This window comes from Neolamprologus multifasciatus, chromosome 7 (assembly GCF_963576455.1).
Source record: "Neolamprologus multifasciatus chromosome 7, fNeoMul1.2, whole genome shotgun sequence".
NCBI classification, from domain to species: Eukaryota; Metazoa; Chordata; class Actinopteri; order Cichliformes; family Cichlidae; genus Neolamprologus; species Neolamprologus multifasciatus.
In genome coordinates this window covers 27233390-27257818 of record NC_140445.1, presented here as the reverse complement: position 1 = coordinate 27257818, position 24429 = coordinate 27233390, and the positions used below count along the sequence as shown (strand labels likewise).

At 39.5% G+C, this 24429-nt stretch overlaps 1 protein-coding gene across 2 annotated transcripts; it reads right to left on the bottom strand.

Annotated features, from left to right (window-relative positions):
• Nucleotides 1-466: 466 nt before the first annotated feature.
• LOC146514438 (sarcoplasmic/endoplasmic reticulum calcium ATPase 2a-like) lies at nt 467-22764 on the bottom strand. Of its 2 annotated transcripts, XM_085169067.1 has the most exons (24): nt 22080-22764; nt 21745-21762; nt 21565-21647; nt 19227-19331; nt 17343-17481; nt 11360-11440; nt 10440-10525; nt 9973-10128; nt 9703-9844; nt 9415-9581; nt 7365-7453; nt 7062-7164; nt 6807-6938; nt 6570-6689; nt 6224-6442; nt 5985-6108; nt 5615-5826; nt 5157-5377; nt 4848-5050; nt 4570-4655; nt 4331-4464; nt 4053-4170; nt 3825-3945; nt 467-1472 (listed from the first exon to the last, which is right to left on the bottom strand). In XM_085169067.1, exons 1-24 carry the CDS (start codon nt 22195-22197, stop codon nt 1459-1461), a joined length of 2991 nt encoding a protein of 996 aa, XP_085025193.1. In that variant the 5' UTR covers nt 22198-22764; the 3' UTR covers nt 467-1458. The 2 variants fall into 2 exon arrangements, with proteins under 2 accessions (XP_085025193.1, XP_085025192.1); XM_085169066.1 differs by lacking the exon at nt 467-1472 and having other exon boundaries at nt 2350-3945.
• Between the last annotated feature and the right edge of the window lie 1665 nt (nt 22765-24429).

Here is a 24429-nt window from a genome sequence, read left to right as displayed (position 1 = left end):
ACAAAGCTCAGGTCAGCTCAATTTAATTTATATATCCACAAATCACAACAGTAGTGGCTTCTGACCCTACAGTAATACAGAGACCCCCTATGAGCAAGCACTTACTTGGAAGTGGGAAGGAAAAACTCCCTTTTAACAGGAAGAAACTCCAGTAGTGCACACAGAGTGAAAAATGTGAGCTCAGGAAGTAGAGCAGCTCATCATCTAATTTGAAGGTTGGTGGTTGGATACCTGGTTCCTCCAGTCTGAATGCCAAATATGGTTGGGCAACATGCTAAAGCAATGTTGCTTTCAAGTGCATCAATCAGAGTGTGAATGTTAGAACTCAAGCACAGAAAAAAGTGCGTGTATGAACGGGTACATGAAGCCTACTGCAGAAAGAGCTTTGAGCGCTCAGGTAGAGTAGAGAAAGAACCAGTCCATTTACCATAACTTCAGTACAATAATAAAAGGAAGAAGCAGACAATTCAAATGCTATGTATTTTTATTTACCTGAAATCACAACCTCAGTAATGCATGGTAACCATTACAAGTCTTCAATAATGATCGTCTTTTGTTTTTTTTTTAAATATGGTTACTATTGTTCTTCAACCAGGTTTCGCTGAAGAGTTTCTACCGCCCCTTCCCCCGCATTAGATCACAGTTTTACAGCAGTTCATAAAGATACATTATCAGAATTATACAGAGGCAATAAGAAAACAGAACAATGTTGTATTGCAGGATTACCAATGAATCAGTGTCAGTCTGTTGTACTCATCGCAAAAGACTTCTTCAAAGTAAATGGGTCAGTGATCAGCCTACAGTAGAGGAGTAAAATTCAAATGACTAAAGTTAAGTACAGTCAAGTTTAGCATCACTCATTTATCCACATTAATATTGTGCAAATTACCCAAACCATTACAATAAAAACAGTGATTTTTGCAATATATCTTAATGTTATCTGACTATAATACATTAGAATCTATAAATACAAACTGCAAAGCCTACATACAGCTGAAACGCATGCATGAATGTTTTTATTTTTTACACTGATGTAGACCTAAGACCATTCCACCCAGTGTTTTAAAGATTCTCTGTGACAAGCTACCATGGAAGTTGGAAATATGTTCATCATGCAAGAGGGATCGTTGAGGCCGTTAAGAAGTTCCCTGCACACAAAACATAACAGTGTTGATGATTTAGCATCTGCACGCGGAGGTACAAGTGTCTTGAGAAGTATGTGGTCACGTGTCGTGATGCATTGGGCAAAGGAGCTAGTATAAGCTCCCAAACCCTTTTGAAGTACACCCTTACATATTTGGTCTCATTACTGTAAAACATGTCGTAATTATTTACTTTTTTTCCTGTCTGCACAAGGGTACATACTGCTGGTCATCATGGTGACTGAGGTGTGTGAAGTGGACACCCTGGGTTGTAGGATGGCTGCAACTTTAGAGGCCACTCTTATATACGAAGCATTTATGAGAGCCAACCTAAAAAAGGAAGAGGAAAAACAGTTAGCACAAAACTCTTAAAAATGGTGACAAGTATTCCCATCATTTGTTAAACTGTACATTTTCTACCACAAGAGAAGATTTCGTGAACATAAGCAAGTGTGAGAGGGGTGAAAAGAACAGCACTCGGTGGCATTCACAGTAGTGGCATGTGGCCAAAGTCAAGTTTTGTTCTGTTTGTCTATGTACTGGTAGTCCTTAAAGACTCCTTTGCATCCCTTCAGTGACTCGTATGCTTCCCAATTGAATAACAAAACAATAACAATTCGTTTTGTTTTATAAGAGTCTTCTCTTGTTAATTTAGCATATCTGGAGTGTGTAAGACAAATGGATACTCACTCTAGTGACAGGGTGGCCAGTGGTAGGCATTGAGGGGGAGAAAGGAGGAAGAAAAAAAAAAAAAAAAAAAAAAAGAGCACACAGCTGTTAAGAGGAACACACAAACACGCACAAGCACGAACAAACCCAGGCTTCAAAACACATGCTAATGATGGGCTTTTCTCACGTCAGAATTTCCAAACACAGTGATGCTTAAGATGAGTGTAGACTGAATAGGCTCTGATCCAACAAGTACAGACTACTGTAAAGCATGGTATACCAAACATAAACTAAGTCCCCTAAAGAATAGTCTAAGAGTCAAACACACAGGTTCTTATGCCATGAATAGCTCATGCCTGCAATATTGTGCCAAGAAAACCGAAGCATTCATATGTCTGAAATGATCTGTATTCAAGTATTATATGCACATACAAAAAATGGATAAGAATAATATTGAATATCATGGGTCTATATTGTATTAAATAAAGACAGAAAACACTTGATTCAAAGGGTTCATGAGTGTATTTTTCTTAAAGTAAAAAAACAAAAAACAAAAAATGACAACATTTGGGCGTTTTTTAATTTGTAATCCAAAATCCATTCAGCAGCTGCTGTATTAGTATTCTTCCTTAAAATTTTAATATTATGATCCTTTGAATCAAACGCCATGGAGATGGTAGTCACCTTACAACATCGCCACCCAGTTCTGTCTCAGAACACATACACACAAATAAAGTTAATGTCACAAATCAATACAAAATATGTTCTTTAAAATGTTAGAGGGAAGAGAGATTTTGTTCGTTGTTTTCTGCACAAGCAAATAGGGGCACACCTCAGATGTTACGCTTTAGCAAGACTGTTGAGGAAAAGTATCTCAAGATGAGCAAAAGAAAAAGAAAATCTTATATTGAGGTAGCTGTGCTCTGCCCAGTGCAGAAAAACTTACTTATTTTCGATCATTATAGTTAAAAAACCAAAAATATCTATGAAGTTAATTTTCGCTCTAACATGGGGGACCATACACAATTAAATTAGAATGAGAAACACATACAGTTCATGCTTGGTCACAGGACATGCGGCTTTTGTTTATCAAGGATTTTCTTTTGTCTTTTTTTGTTGTTAGCTAAGCATTCAAATGTTTCACTCTGAGTCCCAAATCTTCCCCCCATCCTTGTCTGCCACATGGAGCTCGTCCTCTCTGAAAGAGTTCTGAGTTTATACTGAAGACACAATGGTAAACATCAGAAAATAAATCAAGGCGGTATGTCTAAGCCACGCTGGTCAAACAATTTACAAAGCCATAAAAAAAGTTGCATAAAATAGTGTTCAGTCTCTGTACAGATCAAATTATTTCTGATATCCTAATTTTCCTTTTCATCAAGAGGGAAACAAAACAAAACAAAAAAGACCGAAATTTGCTGTTTTTACTGTAGTGACATAGGACATGTTATTCCCACCATCATTAAAATATGAACCATAAAGGCAATATTGACATGAACAAAAATAATAACTGGCAACGGTACATTTTCTTTCACACCAGCAACAAAAAAAGTCCACAGCTATGGGAGTGATGGTCTTCTAACACATTTAAAGCCTCACCCATTCATTATTCCTATACCACCTCAAAACAGACGTCTTCTCAGTGTTAACATTTTATATTATTTGTTATGTGTCAAAGTTGGTCCTTTCTCTTACGCACGTGGTGGCACACAGAGGCACACACACTAACTCTACAAATGCACACACATACACACGCACTAGCTACGCACATTACAGAAGGCAGAGAGAGAAGAGGAGAGGAAAAGAGGGAAGTGATGGCAGTGGGTGGGGAATGGAAAAGTCGAGGTTGTGCTCAAGTCAGTCAGGACCAGAACATGTCGGCCATGTTAGTGTCGCAGCTGTAGATCCAGAGGACCAAGGGGAGGGAAATGGCCACAAAGGGCCACGAGATTCCCTCCATACATGCAGACAGGGAGCAGCCTTTGGAGTTGGCAGGCTTCTCCAGGTCTTTACCGGGCTCCAGGTAGTTCCTGGCAGCAAACTTGAGCAGTTCGTCCAGTAGAATGACAGGGAGCGAGATCTTGAGCACCATAAGCCACTGGGTTAGATTCAGGGGTGTGATCTGGAAAATGATCTGGAAAAGAAGAAACAACAGAAACAGCGATGAGCAAAGTAACAGATTTAGGAAATTTGCCTACACAGCAATGTTTCATTTCTGTCGAAATGAAAAATAATGCTCACTGGGAGAGGTTCCACATAGAGGATGAGGAAGTGAAGGGACATAGAGAGGCAGATGGCTCCCAGCAGCCACACGTTCTCCCATGGAGGCATCCGCAGCAGGGACTGGTTCTCTGACACGCTGTGAGGAACACAGACAAATGGTGATGTTTGTTAAAAAGTCACTCACTCAATCGAGAAGAAAAACTCATGAATCTTTATTTCCCAACATAACACACACATAGTTGGAGAGTGAACATAAAAGAGGAGCTGAAGATCAACAGCTGGGAAAGATGCCTAACCTGTTAAGGGCATTGCACATCTCAATCGTGACCAGTACAGACAGGGCCATGGTCATCGGGTAAGGAGACTCAAACACTTTGCAGTCCATGCCCTGGTAGTCTGGATTTTCTGGACCACACTGCAGAAAATGGCTCTAAGAGGCAGAAAGAAAAAAAAAAAAAAGATCAGCAACGTTCTCCAACAGAAGAATCGGGCATATTGTGCAGCAAATTAGCATGATAGCGTTATTAAGCTCTACCAGCTGGTAAAAGGTGATCCTTGGTCCATCCTCAGCTGCAACAAACCACCAGGCAGCAGCACCAACAGTGGCAGCACCAACATAACCTGACGCACACAAAAAAAAAAAACATTCACACACAGACAATGACACAGATGCTCATGAAACAGCAATTAAAACTTAAACATACAAACGTATAGGAGTAGCAGCAGCCGTCTTGCAAATTACTTGCTGTATACAGTATAAAGCAGAGTATCACATAGCGCATATGTACACACTCTTTGATTTTCACTACTTACATCCAATAGCTAGGTATCTGAAGAAAAGCCATCCAGAGATGAGCGGCTCACGAGCATTGCGTGGAGGCTTATTCATGATGTCCAAGTCTGGTGGGTTGAAACCTAGAGCAGTGGCAGGCAAACCATCAGTCACCAGGTTGACCCAGAGCAGTTGGACGGGAATGAGAGCTTCAGGGAACCCCAGAGCTGCAGTCAGAAAGATGCTGCACAAAAAAAAAGAGGAATGACAAATGATCAAGTGCCCTGAAACCATAATGTGTGTTTATTTCAGAAGAATGAAGTGTGTTTGTAAAAGCAAGTCATTCTCACCAGACAACTTCGCCCACATTTGAGGAGATGAGGTATCTGATAAACTGCTTCATGTTGTTATAAATGGCTCTTCCTTCCTCAACTGCAGCAACGATGGTGGAAAAGTTGTCATCAGCCAGCACCATCTCAGAGGCGGTCTTGGCCACAGCTGTGCCTGAGCCCATGGCAATGCCAATCTCAGCCTTCTTCAGAGCGGGGGCGTCATTTACACCATCACCAGTCTGAGGAGAGAATGAAAAGCAGGACAGGAAAATATTCAGAGTTTTATAGTCTGAAATAAATGACTCGTCTGAAATTTTATCCAAGCGCTCCTTTAATCTAAGCAAAAAAGGGGAAAACTGCAGAAAACTGTGACAAAGCCAAAAGGTATAAGACATTAAAAATCTAGAAAAGAAATGGCACGGTTGGTTTTAGATGCTTTCGTGCATGCATGACTGAAGAACACCATTTTTCCTTACCATAGCTGTGATCTCATCATAGGACTGCAGATACTCAACAATCTTGGATTTATGTGAAGGCTCAACCCGTGCAAAGCAGCGAGCCTTGACCACAGCCTCTCTCTGCTCCGCAGGTGACAGATCATCAAACTCTCGGCCAGTGAAAGCCATGCTGGAAACGTCATCATCTTCTCCAAAAATACCAATGCGCCTGCAAATAGCCACAGCCGTCCCTGGAATATACATGAGAACGCAGTAATTATTACTTCAGGCTTCAGGGAAAGAAACAAGCTGGTTAAGCTGTATTTGCCATGTTTTTTTATTATCTGTAGAGTAGCAGAGTGTTCTGATTTGTTTCGCTTTTAATTTTTCAGATACAACTGTCACATACCCTTGTTGTCTCCGGTAATCATAATTACTCGGATGCCAGCAAGACGACAGAGCCTAACAGAGGCTGCCACCTCTGCCCTGGGAGGATCCAGCATGCCCACGCAACCCACAAATGTCAGATCAGTCTGCAAGATAAGAAAATCACAGATTAAGGAACTTAAAAAGAAAAAAAGAAAAAAAAAAAAAAAAAAACTGCTTTCAGATAATCAAGTGATCCGATCCATCTGCTTCAGCTCTCACCTCATACTCAATAAATCGAGAGGAGTCATCTAACATCAGCTCATGTTTGTTCAGGGGATTATCTCGTGTGGCCAGAGCCAGACAGCGCAGGGTGTCCCTGCCCGTACCATACTCTCTGATCACAGACATTAGCTTTTCCTTGATTCCAGGGGTCATGGGTACCTTGTTACTGCCTACACGAACGTGCGTGCACCTGTCAATCACTCCCTCAGGAGCACCCTATGAACAGGAACAAATCAATTAATGAGAAAGGCAAAGACCAACTTCTAAGGAAGAAAATCATTTAACATGCAGCTGTGTCAAGGCTTCAAATCCTGTAATAATGCATAGTAGTTGCATTTCTTACCTTCACAAACATCTTGCCAACTGAGGAGCGTGCTTTGTTAGGAGTACAGTACACAGACATAGACTTCCTGTCTCTGGAAAATTCCAGGGTAAACTCTTTCTTCATCAGCTGCTTGATCACCTAAATATGCAACAAAACCCAACCACCAATAAGAATTTCTCTAATAAAGTGAAAAGCTGTACATTTTTGCATACTGACAGAGAAGGAAAAGCAGACTTAAAGCATTCAATTACATACAGAATTGCAGGCGTTGGCTCGCTCAACCCTGGAGAGGCCTTTCACGTCTGTATCAAACACGTTCATCTTCTCAACCAGGCATGTGAGAGCTGTCTCTGTGGCCTCACCCACCTTCTCGTACACACCTTTGGCCTGGGAAGAAGAAAAAACAAAAAACAACCAATGTTAATGTTTTATGTGGAAATTGCCACACAAAACATGTAAATGTGATTTCACTTTAGTGTTCAAGAATCAAGAACCATTAATACTGCAAACCTCATTGAAGTCCAGCGAGGAATCATTACAGAGAGCACAGATAGAGGCCAGCTCCACCAACGCATCATACTGGGAACATTTGACTCTTTTTCCATCATGGAATCTAAAAAATTTTTTTAAAAAAAATTAAAAAAAAAGGAAGAAAAAAAAGGAAGAAAAAAATCAGAGGAACAGTTAGTCAAATCCTGTAATAATGGAGAAACTGAAGAATGATCAAAAACAGAAATGTAGCATTTATGTCTATCTTGTATAAGATGCCCCAAATAAAACTTACAGAGGCATAGAAGAAGACTGAATACTCACACTTGTCCATCTGGGGCATATGTGGAGCCGCTAACAGTGAATTCCTTTAATGAACAGTGATCGCCCTCTGCCCGATCAATGATAAACATCTAGAGGAACAAAAGAAACATTTTTGAATTTATTATAATATTTGAAACTCACATAACATATTTATTGTCTGTATAAATAACTTTTGGCTGCTCCCTTTAGGGGGTCGCTTCCATCTCCCTGCTAGGGATAGAGATACAGTGAGATGGATAGATCATCAAGTAACTTTCAGGGTTTCTGCAGTTCTGAATGTAAGAGGTACAATAAAAAAAAAAAAAAAAAAAACGGCAACAGACATGTCCTTTTTCACACTACATCCACAAACCACCTCTGAGGTCTTCACCCTTTCCTAAACATCCTTTGTCCAATACATCCACCAACCCATCTCAACCTTACTTCTGTAACTCTTTTCTCCAAAATGCTCAACCTAAGCTGTCTTTCTGATGTACTCATTTCATCGCTCCCAATGAAAAACTCAACATCTTCCACTATCACGTCCAGCTCAGCCTCCTGTCCAATGTGTGCAATGCTGTATTCATTACATTATAACTCGAGCATCAAAGTCCGAAGATGGTAAAGGGGGAAAGCTGAGAGACTGATGCACACTGCATCCAGCAGATGGCATCAGACTACAATCGACATCAAAGAAACCTTCAGTCCACTCTAACATTGAACAGAGTGTAATGATGAAATGGTGAGCCAAAGCAGACACCACAAAGCGCTTTGATGGGAGGGTTCAATAAATGTCATCTTACAACAAGTTAGGACTCCACACAGGGATTCTTTGCCTAACACATAATAACAGCCTATAAATATTGCCTAAACATAAAATTAATATGGCAAAAATGTCAGAAAACAAGAGCAAGGATAACATGAGAGGAAACAAAGAGGTTTTCAGGCAGATAGCACTAGTTCTGTTAGGAATGTCATTCAGAAGTGTGCATTAATTCAAACATACATGGATTATTCATTCCACATTTGCCCCAAACTGAGAGGAGCAGAACAAAGCTGCTCAGGGGATGAAAATAGAAATATCTGAATAAAATGATGAGCTGGCATTATGGCTGCACTATCCTCAGGCACTAGCAAGACTTCAAAAGGCAGTGACGTCACTGGCTGTCCTACACAAAACACAAGAACAAGAAAAAGGCACTGCACTGAAGAGAAGCCTTCGATCACTCATGGCAGCAAATTTCAGTAGTGCCCTAGTTGGACAGCAGCATCTTGGCCACTGCAGAGGTAGCTTGCAGAAAATTAAAGGATGAGCAAGGGATAGAGACACAGGGGCAGCGGAAAGAGACACAAGGTCAGTTACGCAACTACTGGTTTTGCTGCAAGTGACTAACTACTGCATACTGATCAGCATGCTGCCTGAATGAGGGTGGGGGCTGAGAGCACTGAAAAAGAAGGAAGGAAAGGGGGGGAAGAATACATATTCTGCTGTACTACAACAGACTGTAAAAAGATGCAGTATAAAATTATTCATGCACTAATAAGGGATGATAAAAAAAAAGAAACACCTGTAATTCTGAATCTCATTTCATCCCCAAATATGTACAACTCAATTCTTTCATTGTGTTATTGTTAGCCATTCAGCCCGAGTAGGCTTTATTGCTCAGTAAATCACTTTGTTTAAAGATGAATTGGGGAAATTTTACAGTCAAACAGTGACACAGTGTTATTACCACGATTCAGTACTGGTTGCTGGGTTCAGAGTCCAGAAAATATTAGGAAACTCCGCATTAAGTTATGTTCACTCAACATAATCACATAATGTTTAATTACAGTGGTATACCATTTAACAGATCCACAGTGAGGCATTTTTAGCACATAAACACCAATCTACAGAGATTCCAACCAGTTTTCCTCAGTGTGGACTTAGGAGTAATCCCAAAACCAAACTCAGATTCGCTGATGTGCCTAGATGTTGGTGTGACAAAAATACATTAAATCCACTAAAGATACACTACGATCCATCTTCCTTCTGTCATGCACTCAAAATGACTGCCCACTGTTTTCTTACCCTGCACACAGACATCTGATTGGTCGTCAGTGTGCCAGTCTTGTCGGAACAGATGACAGATGTACAGCCAAGGGTCTCTACAGAGGGCAAACTGCGGACAATAGCATTCTTCTTGGCCATACGCCGTGTTCCTAAAGCCAAGCAGGTAGTGATGACAGCCGGCAGCCCTGCAAAACAGCAGAAAAGAGGATTATTAAGTGATGAAAATTCTTTAGTCGTCTCATGAAGTAGTGGAAAATGAAGCAAGCATATCAAGGACAGAACTACATTTGCAAATGTCCAGCTTACCCTCAGGAATTGCAGCTACTGCAAGAGCCACAGCAATCTTGAAGTAATAAACAGCACCTCGAATCCAGGAACCTCCATGAACCGGGTCGTTGAAATGTCCAATATTGATGATCCACACAGCAATGCAGATCAGTGAAATAACCTTGAATTAAAAATTATTTTTTTATTTAAAGATCTTTTAATATCAAATGGAAAAAACATTAGATTTTTATTTATTTTTTAAAAAAAGGCCATCCCTAATAATGTGCAAAACAATGCAATTTAAATAACCTTGGAGAGTTGCTGCCCAAACTCATCAAGCTTCTGCTGCAGGGGTGTACGCTCCTGCTCCGTTGTAGCCATCTCATCTCGGATTTTGCCAATCTCCGTGTTGCCAGCTGTGGCAACCACCACACCGACAGCCTTACCAGCTGCAATGTTGGTACCCTGGTGGAGTAATGGGGGAAAATAAAGAGGCAGTAGAAAACTAAAAATCTTAAGACAGTTTTTCCCCTTTGTCAATAACTACTTCTGTGAGACCGGTTAGAGACGCACAGAAGTAACTTTTATAAACAAATTTCAAAAACAGATACTTAAAATGTAAATAGCAGCACACTGTTGCTTTTATAGGTGTACTCTGGGTGATAGAAAAGATGGAAAGGGGGAATCATGCTCCCCCTCAAAAAAAAATAAAAAATAAAAGTGTAAAAGTGTAAAATGACACCAAACCACCTAAGATGGTCTAGTGAGTGACTCACTGAAAACAGCATGTTCTTCTTGTCCTGGTTGACAGCACGCGGATCAGGCACTGGGTCTGTGTGTTTGATCACAGACACAGACTCTCCTGCAGGTAGAGGAAAACAAAAGATAAGAGAATGGGAAGCAGACGCAGAGTTTCTACACAGTAGAGCATGTAGTGGTACTTGTGATGGTTGGTTGACATTTTGGGCAGATATGTGCAGAAAAGGCTTTGCAGCTGACTGAGCAGGCCCGACAATTATCAAATACTGCAATTCCACTGCCTTTCAAACCCCTCATCTGATGTGTGTATGTCTCTGTGTGTAATCAACTGTGCAAGACTGCACATTTTCTGATAGAGTAAGGCAGGGAGCATTTGACAGGCGGCATGGCCATGAATGGGGAAGAAAAGAGGGGAGAAAAATAGCTCAAACACTAAAATATCCCATGGAATTTGCTACCAATTAAGGCAGCAGAGCAAGACAAGCGATTTAAGGACTTGGTTCACATAAACTCTTCTCCCCTACATTTTCCATCCTTCAATATTCTCCCCTTCTATTTTTCTTTCCATCTACCTCATTGTCCAATTATCCACCCACAGAATCATCCATTTACCTTTTATTCACATCACTCATTTCATTTTTGTCACAGCTGAGCAGCCATGACAACTGAGTGCAATGAAAATGTGCAGAAAAGGGAGACAAGGTGCTTATTCCTGCTGTTACATGTCTGGGTTGATCAAAAGGTCAGAGGTAGCCGGGCAAAAAAAAAAAAAAAAAAAGCAGCATGCGTGAACAAGAAAGAAACCATAAAATATAAAGCTATGGAAACGCATTAAAAGATGGTGGTATATGTACAATCACTCTTTGTGGGTATGACACAGAGCTCACAAATACAAAATAAATATTTAAAAAAGCAAATGGCTGAAGTCTGAAATTACCTGTAAGAATCGACTGGTCTACCCTCAGTGTGGTTGACTTGATAGAAGTGAGCCTGATGTCTGCAGGCACTTTATCGCCGACTGTGGAGAGAAACAAGACAGGAGATAACTAAGTACCTCTTAACAACTTAAATGCATCTTTGAATGGGACTGACAACTAATGAATAGATACTTTGAACGATGCAACTTACAAAAGCAGTTTTGTAATTATCCGATGCAACATTATGCTGAGGCATGCACATACTCCACATGTAAAAATACTCTACTAAATTTAGAGTATTTTATCATGAAAAGGAAAACCTGGGTTAAAAGCTATAAATAAATATTAATCACCACACACAAATGCTAAACACATGAACTGCCATGTTATCCCATCTCATGCTCCCTGGGAGTAATAAAATAATCAAACTCAAGCCTGAGAGCGCCGTGAATTCAAAAATTATTAATGTTCCACTCATCTCCTGCACAGGATGCAAGTAGATCGCTGCTCATTCTTTCCACTAACACAGGGCTTCAGTGAGCCCCAGTAACACGATCACAAAATGTAAATACACACCAAATTTCAAACTAGTGTTTTCTCTGTATAAAGACAGTAAGTACAATTAAAGCAACAGACTTTTATTAGCAACCACTACTTTGTACAATTTCCTCATGCAGGTGGGTCTGATCTGCAAAGACTTACTGAACATTTCAGGGATGAGGCTGGAAATACAAACATTTAAAAAGTCTTACTAGACTTGTGTGTCATGTATCAAACTTTACCTTAAAAATAAAACAATGTTTTTTAAATTAAATGTTTGTTTTTTTTAAAGCCACTTTGGATTCAAATGAACACTAACACTACTTTCATCATGCACTAAAACATCACATGGCCTAAAAGTGTAAAGGTAAAAGCAATGACCCAGAAGCTCTTAAGAGACCCCTGGATAATGGAGAGTGATGACAGACTTGTAAACCAACCCTTGGGCCTGCGGTACCCTTCAGAGAAGAGGAAGAGAAAGAGGATGTAGGAGAGGAATGGGAAGAGGGATTAGATGAGTCCTGCAAACCACACATCCAAAAATGGGAAAACTATTTTGATCAGTTGAAAACATGCAGCTGGATTTGAAGAGGGGGGATAGTAAAAAAGTTTTTTTAAGCAAGGAAAACCCGTTTTACGTCAGATAAGCTGAAATAGAAACAAATATGACATGTCCTTGCATACAGATAGTTCGTTAATTCAGACAAGTCTCGTGAATTTGTGACAGCTTTTGACACCAACAGAATTAAGCGAGGAAATTCTACTTAAAACTAAACCAATATAAACTGATCACCACACCATTTCACATCATGTGCACAGCGCACAATTCATATAAAAATGTTATTACTGTAGCGTGTTAATGCTGGGTTCATGTTAAGTGTAATGCTCGTGGACTGCACCAGCTGTACTACCAAATTTGGTTCTGTAGTTGTCCAAACACTGTCAAAATCCTTATCATCGTCACCTGCCTGCAAACAAAATACCATTAACAGATATGAGACAGTGAAGAAGATGAACAAGTGCAGTATGGGGGAGGACAAAAAAGAAATTAAGGAACTGTAGTCACTGGAAATATTAGAAGGCCCTGTGGGACTTTTAAAACTCACTAATTAGAAAACCTCCTACCTTAGAGTAACAGTGAAGCATGTCGCTATTTTCAATCCACTGGTGTATACTAGGAATAAGGTCACAGCAAGCAGACTAACCCACTTTCACAGACAAATACACAGAATACTCTGCCTACAACCACAGATTATAAATGCTATTCAACAGTAACCCTAAACTGAATACATTACCCCATGACAAACGACGTACAATATGTTCATCATCATTACAATCTTGCTTATCTGGGAATTGTGATCGTATTACAATTCCAAAAGGAAAAGTATGCATTAGTTAGTATTAGATCAATAAGCATAAACTGCAGTTAACAGCGCCTCTGTGCAGTGGCTGTTTCCTTTTGTTAAGAGTAATTACTGTAAATATTTTTCAATTATCTACAAAAAAAAAATTGCTGCAGTCACCCAGGACTGCAGCTGTATCAACTTAGAGGCATTTTATTTTTTCCAGAGTGGACAGCCCCTGGGATTGGGACCCCCTTCCTTTCCCTTGTGAACAAAATGGTTTTATCTGTATTATCTGCTCCCTTGAGTGCAGGACAAATGTCAGGCAGCAACTTAACCGATAAGGCCACATCAGTTTCTAAAGACAGAAGCTGTTTTCAGACACTATTCAGGGTCTGTGTTCCCACTTTCCAACCTTATCGTGGTCCAAAACCATGATTCAATGTGACTTTAAAATATAGCCTGAATTTCAGGATGTATGAATCTGTCTGTAATCAAGACAACAAGCACCCACTCACAGGGGGTCCAGTGAAACTTTCACAGCCTTAGGGGACTGTATATTTTCTCTCCCAGTGACTCAGACTCTCTGATGTGCTAGCACGTAGGCTTCCAGTCTCCTGGGAACTTTCATGAGTTCATCCACCTCCCCAATGACTTCTCTACTTCTTTTAAGAATTGGGGGGGGGGGGGGGGGGGGGGTCAAGACAACCCCTGAGGACAAACACAGGACATTGCCCATTCATGTAATGTGTAATGTTACAACAATGGATCAATACTTTTGTCAAATTTTCTGTTCTCCTTAATTTATTCCTCTTCCTCTCTCGCGGCTAAAAATCAACAAAGAAATACCTAGGGGTGATGACAATAAACAGGCCATCCTGCACTCCTGAAAATGAGAGGAAATTTGGCCATCTGGAGCAGAAATGATTCATCAAATTGAATCTGTATCTTTTCTACATGTTACATCCTGTCTAGTCTCTTCCTCTGGGCTAAAGCACATTAATGGTGACCACTGCCCAAAGGCTGTGGTTAAAACTGTAAGTCAATGAGAACAGAGCTGATGGGTTTTATATGTCAAGAAAGAAAAAACAAAACAAAGAATTGTCTGTTACATCAGTCGAGTGCTGGAAGCAAATAAAACCAGTACATTAACGCAGGAAACTAAATACACAGTTAAGAGAACAAAGCCTATAAAATAAGTCAGCTGCTGCTACACTGACACCAATGTGTTTTCATTTCAAAAAGATTTTAACGGGAAAGTTGATCTCTAACAAGATGAGCATTTTAGCAGTTGGCTACACCAACAGCCATCACGTTTTTTTGGCATGCCCTGCTTCAGATGTTAAAAATAGTTCAAGCCCTGCATTCCACATTTTTAATCAATCATTAACCAAAAAATGAAAACGAAAGATGCAAGTTGAATTTTGTGAAAATAACAGGTCAGTAATTGCATCAGCAAACTCTTGTTTACATTCCTCAGTGAGGTCTGCCCCACAGTTTGAGTACACTGGTACAAACTAACACACCTGAAAATATTTATGATAGATAACGGTGAAACGCGCAGGCTAACTGTTTGTTCAATGTGTGCTTATCACACCAATTTTTTAATAGGACAATTTCCAGAGTGATTTTATGGAGTTTTACGTCAGCCTTTCTGGCCTTTTTTATTTTATTTTATTTTATTTATTTTTTTAAGTAGGAGAAAGACTCTACTCACACTGGAAAACGCAACAATGACTGTTGGGTAAACCATTTTTTTCCTTCCCCTTTTGCTGAACTGCTGCTCAGAGTTGATTTCAAACTACCACCATGTTAATCAGTCACTGTTGTGGCTGCATTTTTAATATAATGGATGGCCAGTGTGTTTAGCCTGAACTTTGCATATCAGAGCTCCATGAAACATCAACTCATCCTACCAATTTGAGTTTACTGCTTTCAGTTTTGAATGTTGATATATCGGAGACATTTTTACTGTTTGCTTTAACAGTAGTTTTAGAAAAGCAAGAGCATCCAGTAACAGCTTGCTCTTCTCAGTAGCAGCAGCTATACCCAGACAATGCCAGATCCTGACCCTCCTCTTGCTCACAAAAATTACTCAGACTGGATTTTTGTTTAATATCAGCTGTGAGACAATTTAATTTAATAATGAATAACTAACTAGTGTTTCTGTTGAGACAATTTTGAGATAGAAACTGCTCTTATGGATTATAGTGAGTGAAAAGAGAGCAAGAGTGAGAAAGAAATGTATACAAATGAAGGACTGCAAGGCACATAACCAGAGCAATTCACACACTCAGCACACACTTCAGCTTAGCACTTCACAACTGGTCTGACAAAGCATCTGAGATTGTGAAAGAAAGATATAAACCACATGCACCCCAGTCCAGCAGGGTACTTTGCAACTGACATTATACCCATCACTATCCTGCTTTATAACACATACAACTTACTGGTTTGACAATCTGGTTTCCCCAACACTGATAACAAACATATGCACACAATTTGTTAATCATGTTATTGTCAGTACTCAAGGAACCATTTACCTCATTAATGGCCACGCAAACATCCTGTTATCACAGACCCTAAATCCCACTGATCTAACTGCATTGATAAAGCTTGCAAAGTGGGCTGTTTGAATTAGTGACAGCCCACTAAAATGTCAGATTTGCTGAATGACCTATGGGAGACACTGAACATGGCATAATTGTTGAATATATGGTGATATATGTTAAAGTACTTCATACTTATCTTTAGTGGATCTATTCATGTCATGTCAGACAGGCAGAAGCAATTACATTTTGGTTCATCTTCGCTCATTTTGTCATGATATGATGGATGCATTTGTAACTTAGGTAGACTGAAGCACAACAGGGGCCAAGCACTCTGTGTAATCAACAAGCAGTAACTGGAAAGTGGCCATACAATTCCATCTCTTGTTTTTAAATTACCTTCAATCCGTGATTCATTATCATTTGTTGGAAGCCATTAGGTTTCAGTTTTGTGATTTATTTTGGAAAACTAATATTCTCTTAACTGTGGAGCTTGGTTTTGTCACTGCTGCCATCTCGTGTATTCAAAATTGATACGCATTTACAAAAAACAGCTGTCCAACAATAACAAATGAATGCACCTCCACAACGTCCACAGTTAAAGAAATATTGTTGACCAAATGGCAAATTTTAAAAAAGAAAATAAAAAGTGAATATAACCCATCAGGTTATACTGGGATTGTTTTTCAAGTACAAATCTGTCAGAGCACAGCATTTACTTTAAAGGCAGTGGATCCTCATTCATTCTACAACCGTTCTGTAAGCTTGTGATAAACAGTACAGACACACTCCACTAAGCTTTCCTCTGGAATAAAGGGAAAAAATATACAACCCAAGACAGAGTACAAGAACAAAGATAAAAGATAAAAAGAGACCAAATGAAGTCTTGGTAAGAAAACACACAACACAGAGTAATGAGGAGCAGTGACGCAAAACGCATAAACATGTGTGGCTCTATCCAAGCTGAGGTCAGCCAACTAACACTCAGTAACAGATTGAACCTCTGCTCTTGTATTGCATAGATTACTTGGTACTACAATTATTCTGAAATAGTCTAGGGAGATAAACAGGATGAGAGATCAGCTGTGTGTCTACATGTTGAACACTGTAAAAAGTACATCATAACTGGTTATGTTTACAGAGCTGTACATATCTTATGTTTAACAATAGCACATGACTGCTGGACTACAGCCATGCTTTTAAACACCTTTAAGTTTTTAGATAAGAATTACCAATACTGCATGCAATCAGTTTAAAAAAAGGCAACTAAAACCAGATATTGATGTAGACCAATCAATAGGAAATTACATTCTATCCTGTTAGAAAAGCATGGTGAAAAAAAAAACATGAATAAATCTAACAATCGTTATGTTTCTTTGCACTTCCTGTTGCGATTTCAATGACCTGAACCAAAGCGACAAAAAGATGAAACATTTCTCACAATATATCCTTAACAGTGTGTTTAATTTTGTTGTTTGGCTACCTTACTTCTTTCATGACAACCTGGCAGCATCTAACAACATCTGGAATATTATTTTATATTAGTGTACACCTGATATTTTTAGTCTTACCTGCCACCTCCACAATGTCCCCAGGCACAATGTCCCTTGCCTTGATTCTCTGGACACTCTTCCTATCCTGGCGGTACACCTTCCCCATCTCTGGCTCATACTCCTTAAGGGCTTCGATGGCATTTTCTGCATTTCGTTCCTTAAAAGCAGAAACAGGAATTCGACTTAAAAACAAGCCAGCACCACACATGCAGCTCAGAGGCTGAGGATGAAAAGGGAGGTGAAACTAAAACGACTCTCGGACAGTCAGGGTACAGCTATTCACAATGTACATAATGGAGAGTAGAGAGTTATCTTTATGTAAGCAAACCGACAAAGTGAACTAAGAGAGGAAGTGAAGCAGAGTAAACACTGTGGTGTTGCAAAAGGCTGAAATAGTAGGAATGCTACATTTTCAGAAGTGAAACACTTTACAGTTACCTTCAAAGGACCCCCAATTTATGTAAAACTGTCCTTATTTTAAATACTACAGCTGCATTTTTACATCAGTTTTCCCAAATATTCCTTTCAGTCTCACTATTTTCCTTCCTTACCATTCTTCAATTTACTTTTCTTTGTCTGGCTGATTGCTTACAGACTGCATAGTTTGAGTGGCAACTCTTAACATAGCGGTAAGTAGGCTGCACATGAATAGACATAACAAGACCAGGCACACAAGTTATGGCCTTTGTAAGGGAGCACAGAAAAATGGATACAAAGCTCTTAAAATGGCTGCCAGTAAAGGTGAGGCCAGTTAAGGGAAGCTAAGCAACATATACAAAACTACAAGCGCCAAACCACCACCAACATGATAAGCAGCAAACAGATCATCCTTCCATTCTACATCATTCATTGTGGCTTTGTAGGAATAAGCAAAGGCAAACAGGCACTTAACAGCTCACCATTTACACAAGCCTCAGCAGGACCGTTCAACGAACATTTACTTTTACAGGCAATCCAGTGGAGATACACCCGCCTACCAGGTGTGTTTGACGAAATATAGTGTGGTTTATAGTCACATAAATAAATCAAAATAGTAAATTGGAATTTTATCCCCAGGTGGCTTTAACAAGCCAATGTGCAGTTTGGATTACATCAGCACCGAGTGAGAGAAGAAAACCTATTTAACAAAACGCCTGATCTTTCAATCCTGACCCCAGGGAAGAAGTTAATTTGTCTACAGATATTAAGCACAGTTTATCATGAAGGGCTACCCCTAGTTGTTCCTCAGACATTGATAAACCTTTGATAAAATTATCTATTAAATAAACAAGAAGCCAATAAAACATTATGTCTGGTAAGTTATGTTTTCTTCATTTCTGAAATGTTGTTTGGATCTTACAAAAACAAAACAAAAAACACAGGCAATATCAGGGAAAAAAATCCAAACTAGTCTTGATGTAGTCTAACAACTGATACTAGGAATACAAGGGTTGATGGAGAGGGGAGAGATTTATTCTGACTGCAAAGCATACGTAGGATGAGGAGACAGGAAGAAGTGCAAATAAGTTGTCAGATAATCTGAATAATGGAGGCTGGTAATCTGATCAAATCTTTGTCCATAACATTATTAGTTTCCTCTTAAGAGAGACTTCTACAAGCTACACAACATCTATGCATATTTTTGTGATATTAAGCTTTTTAATGGCACGATGAATAACTGGCAAGACAGAAACTGGTAGGGGAAGAAAACTACTCCCTGCTCACCCCACTAAGCACCATTTAGTAGATTTGGTTCAAATTGTATAAGTAGAGTTACTTGCTAAGCTAAATGTGATGTTATGTGGAAAACTTATCTGCTTACAAGGAAGCCAAGTATTCATAACAGTACATGAAAATTTCACTCAGGTAGCCAAGTTTTAATGACCCATGCGAAGTCAGATTCAAAACTGCAATTTCGTTTACCTGCCAAACTCCTACAATGGCATTTGCGATGAGAATAAGAAGGATAACAAAAGGTTCCACAAAGGCTGTAACGGTTTCTTCTCCCTCTTCAAACCAGGCCAGGACCTGCAGACAAAACAGAAATTAAGGGAATCAAACACAATGCAAGCAATTTATATTTAAGTGTGAGCTATAAGTAACACTAAAGTCCCTGGCCTGGGACGATATGGCATCTTTTTACCCAAGAACACCCAGTAATGAATATTCTAGCATATGTCAGAAAAAGTATTTACACAGAATTATATTTTAGATTATTCACTGAAGTTGTATCATTTAAGTTTACTTTGTTTCACAGAGTTGCAAGAATGTTGACTCGAGTAGAACAAGCTTGCAGGCTTGATGGTGAAGATGCAGTGCCTAAATTCACAAAACCTGCCCCTTTACAACCAAATCAAAATACAAAGGACTTTTGAAATCACAACATGAAACAAAAATATCAGAGCTGAACACCACATTGCGTCATTCACATGAATGGAGAAAAGGGAGGTGAAAAGGTCACAGCTATTTTCAGCTGATTGTCTATTTAATGGCCCAAGACAAATAGCTCCACAAGCGCAGTGACTCCAGCTTTATTTCACATGAAATGCTACAACCCTTTTATAGAACAAATATTATAAAAGAACTCAATAAATCAATTAAATGTGAGAAACCAGCAAACATAACCTCACAGCCAAACAAAATTAAACAAGTCAAACTGTGGCTTAAACTGAATATTTTTTTTATGATCAGTTACTTACAATTTGGACTTGAGGCCTTTCAATCAACTTTCTGGACAATAGTAATTGTCAGGTTCATGTTGTTATTTCCTTACACTGTTTGCAATGAACTTTGCCTGTTGGTGGAGTTGTGCTAGAATCTCACTTTGCCTTAAGAGTGGTTGGAAAAATTATTTTAATCATCAATAATCATTTAAAATTTTATGATTATACCAAGCCAGCTTCTGACAGCATTGCGAACGGGGCTAAGTGTGTATTAATTAAGAGGGTATTAATCACTTTCCCTTCTTTTAGAAACTGTGCCAGGAGAGAAGTGTGTCAACTGCCTCTCTCCTACTCCAACCTATTTCAACACTGCCAATCAAACATCAAATTTAGACTTTATACTAAAGAAATTTACACTCCACCCATCAGTTCCTGAATGTTTTAATGTAACATCTAACAAATGTCTGCATATAACTTCATATTCACACTGAAGTAAATGTAAATGTGTCTGCATGTGGTGTGATTGAGAGCCGGCCGAGTACTACAGCTGATAATTTATAAGCTCTGAAAAGCATAGCTGGCTGTTGTCACCATGCCTTGGTGTCTCAGGATAGTCTGAGCCAACGGGAGAGTGGCCAATCCTTGAGTAGAAGCAGAGCCACAGGATACTCAACCTACCACTGTGTCAAGCATACTCTACGCTGGGGATCGCCACTTATCGGTGGCAAGAATATAAAGCATTCAGAAGTTATGTTTGTTCATACCGGACAAGTAATGACTCCAAATATTAGTCCTCGCTATACTCTAGCAGTATGTTAACACCAGTAAAATCAATCACCACTGAAGTATACCAACTTCTCATGTGTCTGTCGCCTTCTCTCTTTATAACAGCCAAGTGTTTGCTGCTCTTGTCAACAACACGCCACACATTCAGACTTGTTACAGTGGCAGATTCACCCATTCTCAAACTGCCTCAACGTCAGTGCTCCTTTTGAATTACAGACTTCTGGAGCCTTGATGTGTTAACAAAATCTCTATAAAAACAACATGCTTGAAGAAGCCACGATAATTTATGATTAGCTTCAAGAGCAATGCCGTGTTTGCACAGAATCAGAAAAACAAAAATATGAATCTGGGTTTTGTCACCAGACAAATTCTGGGTGACTTTCTTTCCTATTTTGAACAGTTTTCTTCCCAAGCTATAATCTGCACAGAATCAATTGCAAAATGTAGGCTGACAAAGCTGAACTGTGGAGAGAAAAGGGGGGAAAAAAAGCTTTCTAAACTCATCACTGAGCGGTTGAAAGAAGGATGGTGGTAGAAATGAACATAAATGATGTTGAACTAGCTGAAAGCCAAGTTTTAGTATTACATTTTGTACTCAACGCTAAGTAATCAGTCTTGAGGCGAGCGCTTCTATTCAAGTATTCCATATGAATGACTCTCTCACTATTCTATCATTAAAATACTGCCAGTAAAGGACTTCTACAAGTGTCACATCCTCTTCACTGATTATTACCACTATGAATAGCCAGTATTGTCTGAAAGACCACTGCACACATCACCCGCACTGCTAACATAACATGTGTTATACTTACAAACGATATGCAGGCAGCAAGTAAAAGGATCCTCACAAGCAAATCTTCGAACTGTTCAATCACTAGTGCCCAAAGTGATTTACCTGGGGGGGAGGGTTAACATCAAACTTAAGTGTGATACATTTTAAACATATGCATGTCATTTTGCGACCCCCCAAGCATACAGGATGGTTCACTCACCCTCCTCCGCTGGTAGTTCTGTAGATCATCCCATTCATACCGAAGGCAAAAAAGGTGGACAAGCAGTTAAAGTTAAGCAGTTGACACACAATAGCATATTTCAGCACAAGTGAAGTACATCATCAGCCACTGATACTGTAGTAGGATGATAAAGACAAGTTGCTCATAAAATTGGTCATAGAAGAGATGGTTTCCAGTATTTCAACATGCACATGGTGACGTAAGCTTCCTTTTTGCTCTTTCGCCTGTTACATATCTGGAGCCATGGGCCATAACGCGGCGCCGGGAGAATAGCTTCTTGTTTTTGAACAAACCTATGTAAACCAGCTCCTTACCGTTTGGTCCATATCGTTCCCGTTGTTTCTTCACTTCTTCTAAACTCAGACCCGTGCTTTCGTTCACATTAAAAAAGCTGTAAACTTCTTCCACCGTCTTTGTGTGTGCGTTGTCCATGGTGAATGGCCACTTGAGGACACCGCTTAGTTGGCTGGTTCCAACCTCAACCTATCAAGGTGGGTTTTCTAACTCCCCCTCCTTCGGTGTCACCGTAATTGAAATTTAAAAATAGATATATATTTAAGCGGAAACCCACGGCGATGAGTGTTACGAGCTAAGTAGTTCCAACACAGGATAGCACGGCGCACAGGTGTACGGCGAGAGTGGACAAATTAGCGGCTCCCGGGCTAGCGAGCGGCTAACTGGCTAAAGCTAGCTAACTATTGCCTCTGGTCCTTTGGCTCTGCTTGAATTCGCCGGCTTTGCTTCGCTAGCTGCCTCGTGAGACCTTGGAGGAAAAAAAAAACATATCAACGCTGCTGTCTCAGCTAGATGTTGTTAATGTTGTCCCTTTCATTTAAAACAGCGAATCCCGGAAAAATTGCGTCCGAATGGATGATTTAAACATGTGGGTAAGTTGCAGCTTGGCTCCCGTCGCCCGCTTTGCCTGTGTGTTGCGGAATCAGCAGCGTCCTCATCAGCACCAATCGCGTTTCTTCTCGAATGCGGTGTTCAGTGTCCGCATGTGGAATCACCTCATTGGTTGGAGATACCGGAAGTCCTTCTCGCTCCCTTACGCACACACTCCATGCTTTTCGTAATTGCACGGTGGGAACAGTACACTGGAGCATGTGTTTAGTCAGTTTGTACATGTGACAGTGAGTCGGAATGATTTTCAATCGTATCTTAAAAAAATATTTATTTAATTGATTTTTAGTGTAAGGACATGATTTGTTATTCAACTATCGTAATTTGCATGTTTTTTTTTTAGGCAAATTGTACTTTCATAATAGAACATTCCAGAAAAAGTAACAGTCCGAAAACAGATCTTCACCATTATTTGTAAATAATTAGCTAATGCAAATCAATTATTTAGTATTTCCGCTCTCCTCTTTTCAAAATAATAACACATAAAGTTTTAAAAATTGCCTACAATCTTGTGCTATAGGATATTGGTTATAATACATATACACAGTGCTGTGGGAAGTGAGCCCCCCCCACACACACACACACACCTTTTTGAGTTTCATTAATCACACCCAGATCTGATTACTGCCAGACCCTTATGAATTAATAAAATTATTAGCCAAAGACAAATAGAGTAAATACAAAAATTCTTTTTTAAAAATGGTTATTTCATTTATTGAGTCGTTCTGTCATTTAAAGTCAGTCTGAAAAGGGTTACAAAGTTACTTTGAAGGTTGTGGGACTCCAGGAAACCACCATTACACCCATTATCCACAGATGGAGAGACCTTGGAGCAGTAGTGAGCCTTCCCAGGAGTGGCCGGTTTACCTATTCCAAGAGTGCATCAATGACTCATCCAGGAGGTCACACAAGAACCCAAAACAACATCTAGAGAACTGCAGGCCTCACTTAGTTAAGTGAGGCCTGCAGTTAAGATTGAGTTAAGATTCGAGTTCATGATTCAACAATAAGAAAAAGATGCAAAAATGGCATTCATAGGAGAGTTTCAAGGAGAAAAACACTGCTAACCACAAAGAAGACACACTGCCAAAAAACATTTTGATGACCCCCAAGACTTTGCGGAAAATTAAACCATGAATTCTGCTCTCTGCCAAAAGATTTTGAAAGAGAATGTCCAGCCATCAGTTGTTACCCTTAAGCTCAAGCACACTTGGGCAATACAGCAGGACAATGAACTGAAACACATCAGCAAGTCCACCTCTGAATGACTATAAAATAAAAAGAAAAAACATCAGGCATTGGAGAGCACTATTCAAAATCTGGACTTAAATCCGATTGAGATCGTTGGTATGACCTTAAACAGGCTGTTCATGCTCAAAAACCCTCCAATGTGGCTGATTTAAGAAGAGTGGGACAAAAATTCTGCACTGTGGAAGACTCACTGATAGTTACTGCAAATACTTGATTGCAGTTCTTGCTTCCAAGGGTGGCAAAACCAGTTATTAAGTTGAGGGTTACTTTTTCACATGGGCTAGGTAGCTTTGGATAGACATTTTCTTCCCCTTATCAAATAATTTCATCCTTTAAAAACTGCCTTTTGTATTTCCTCCAGTTATCTTTGTCTAATAGTAAAATTTCTAAAACAAGTTTGGCAAATATGCAAAAGAAAGAAAGAAAGAAAATAAATAAATCTGGAAGGAGGCAGATAATTTTTCACTGCACTGTAGAATGATAGCAGTCTGGAGTCACAGATTTATTCTC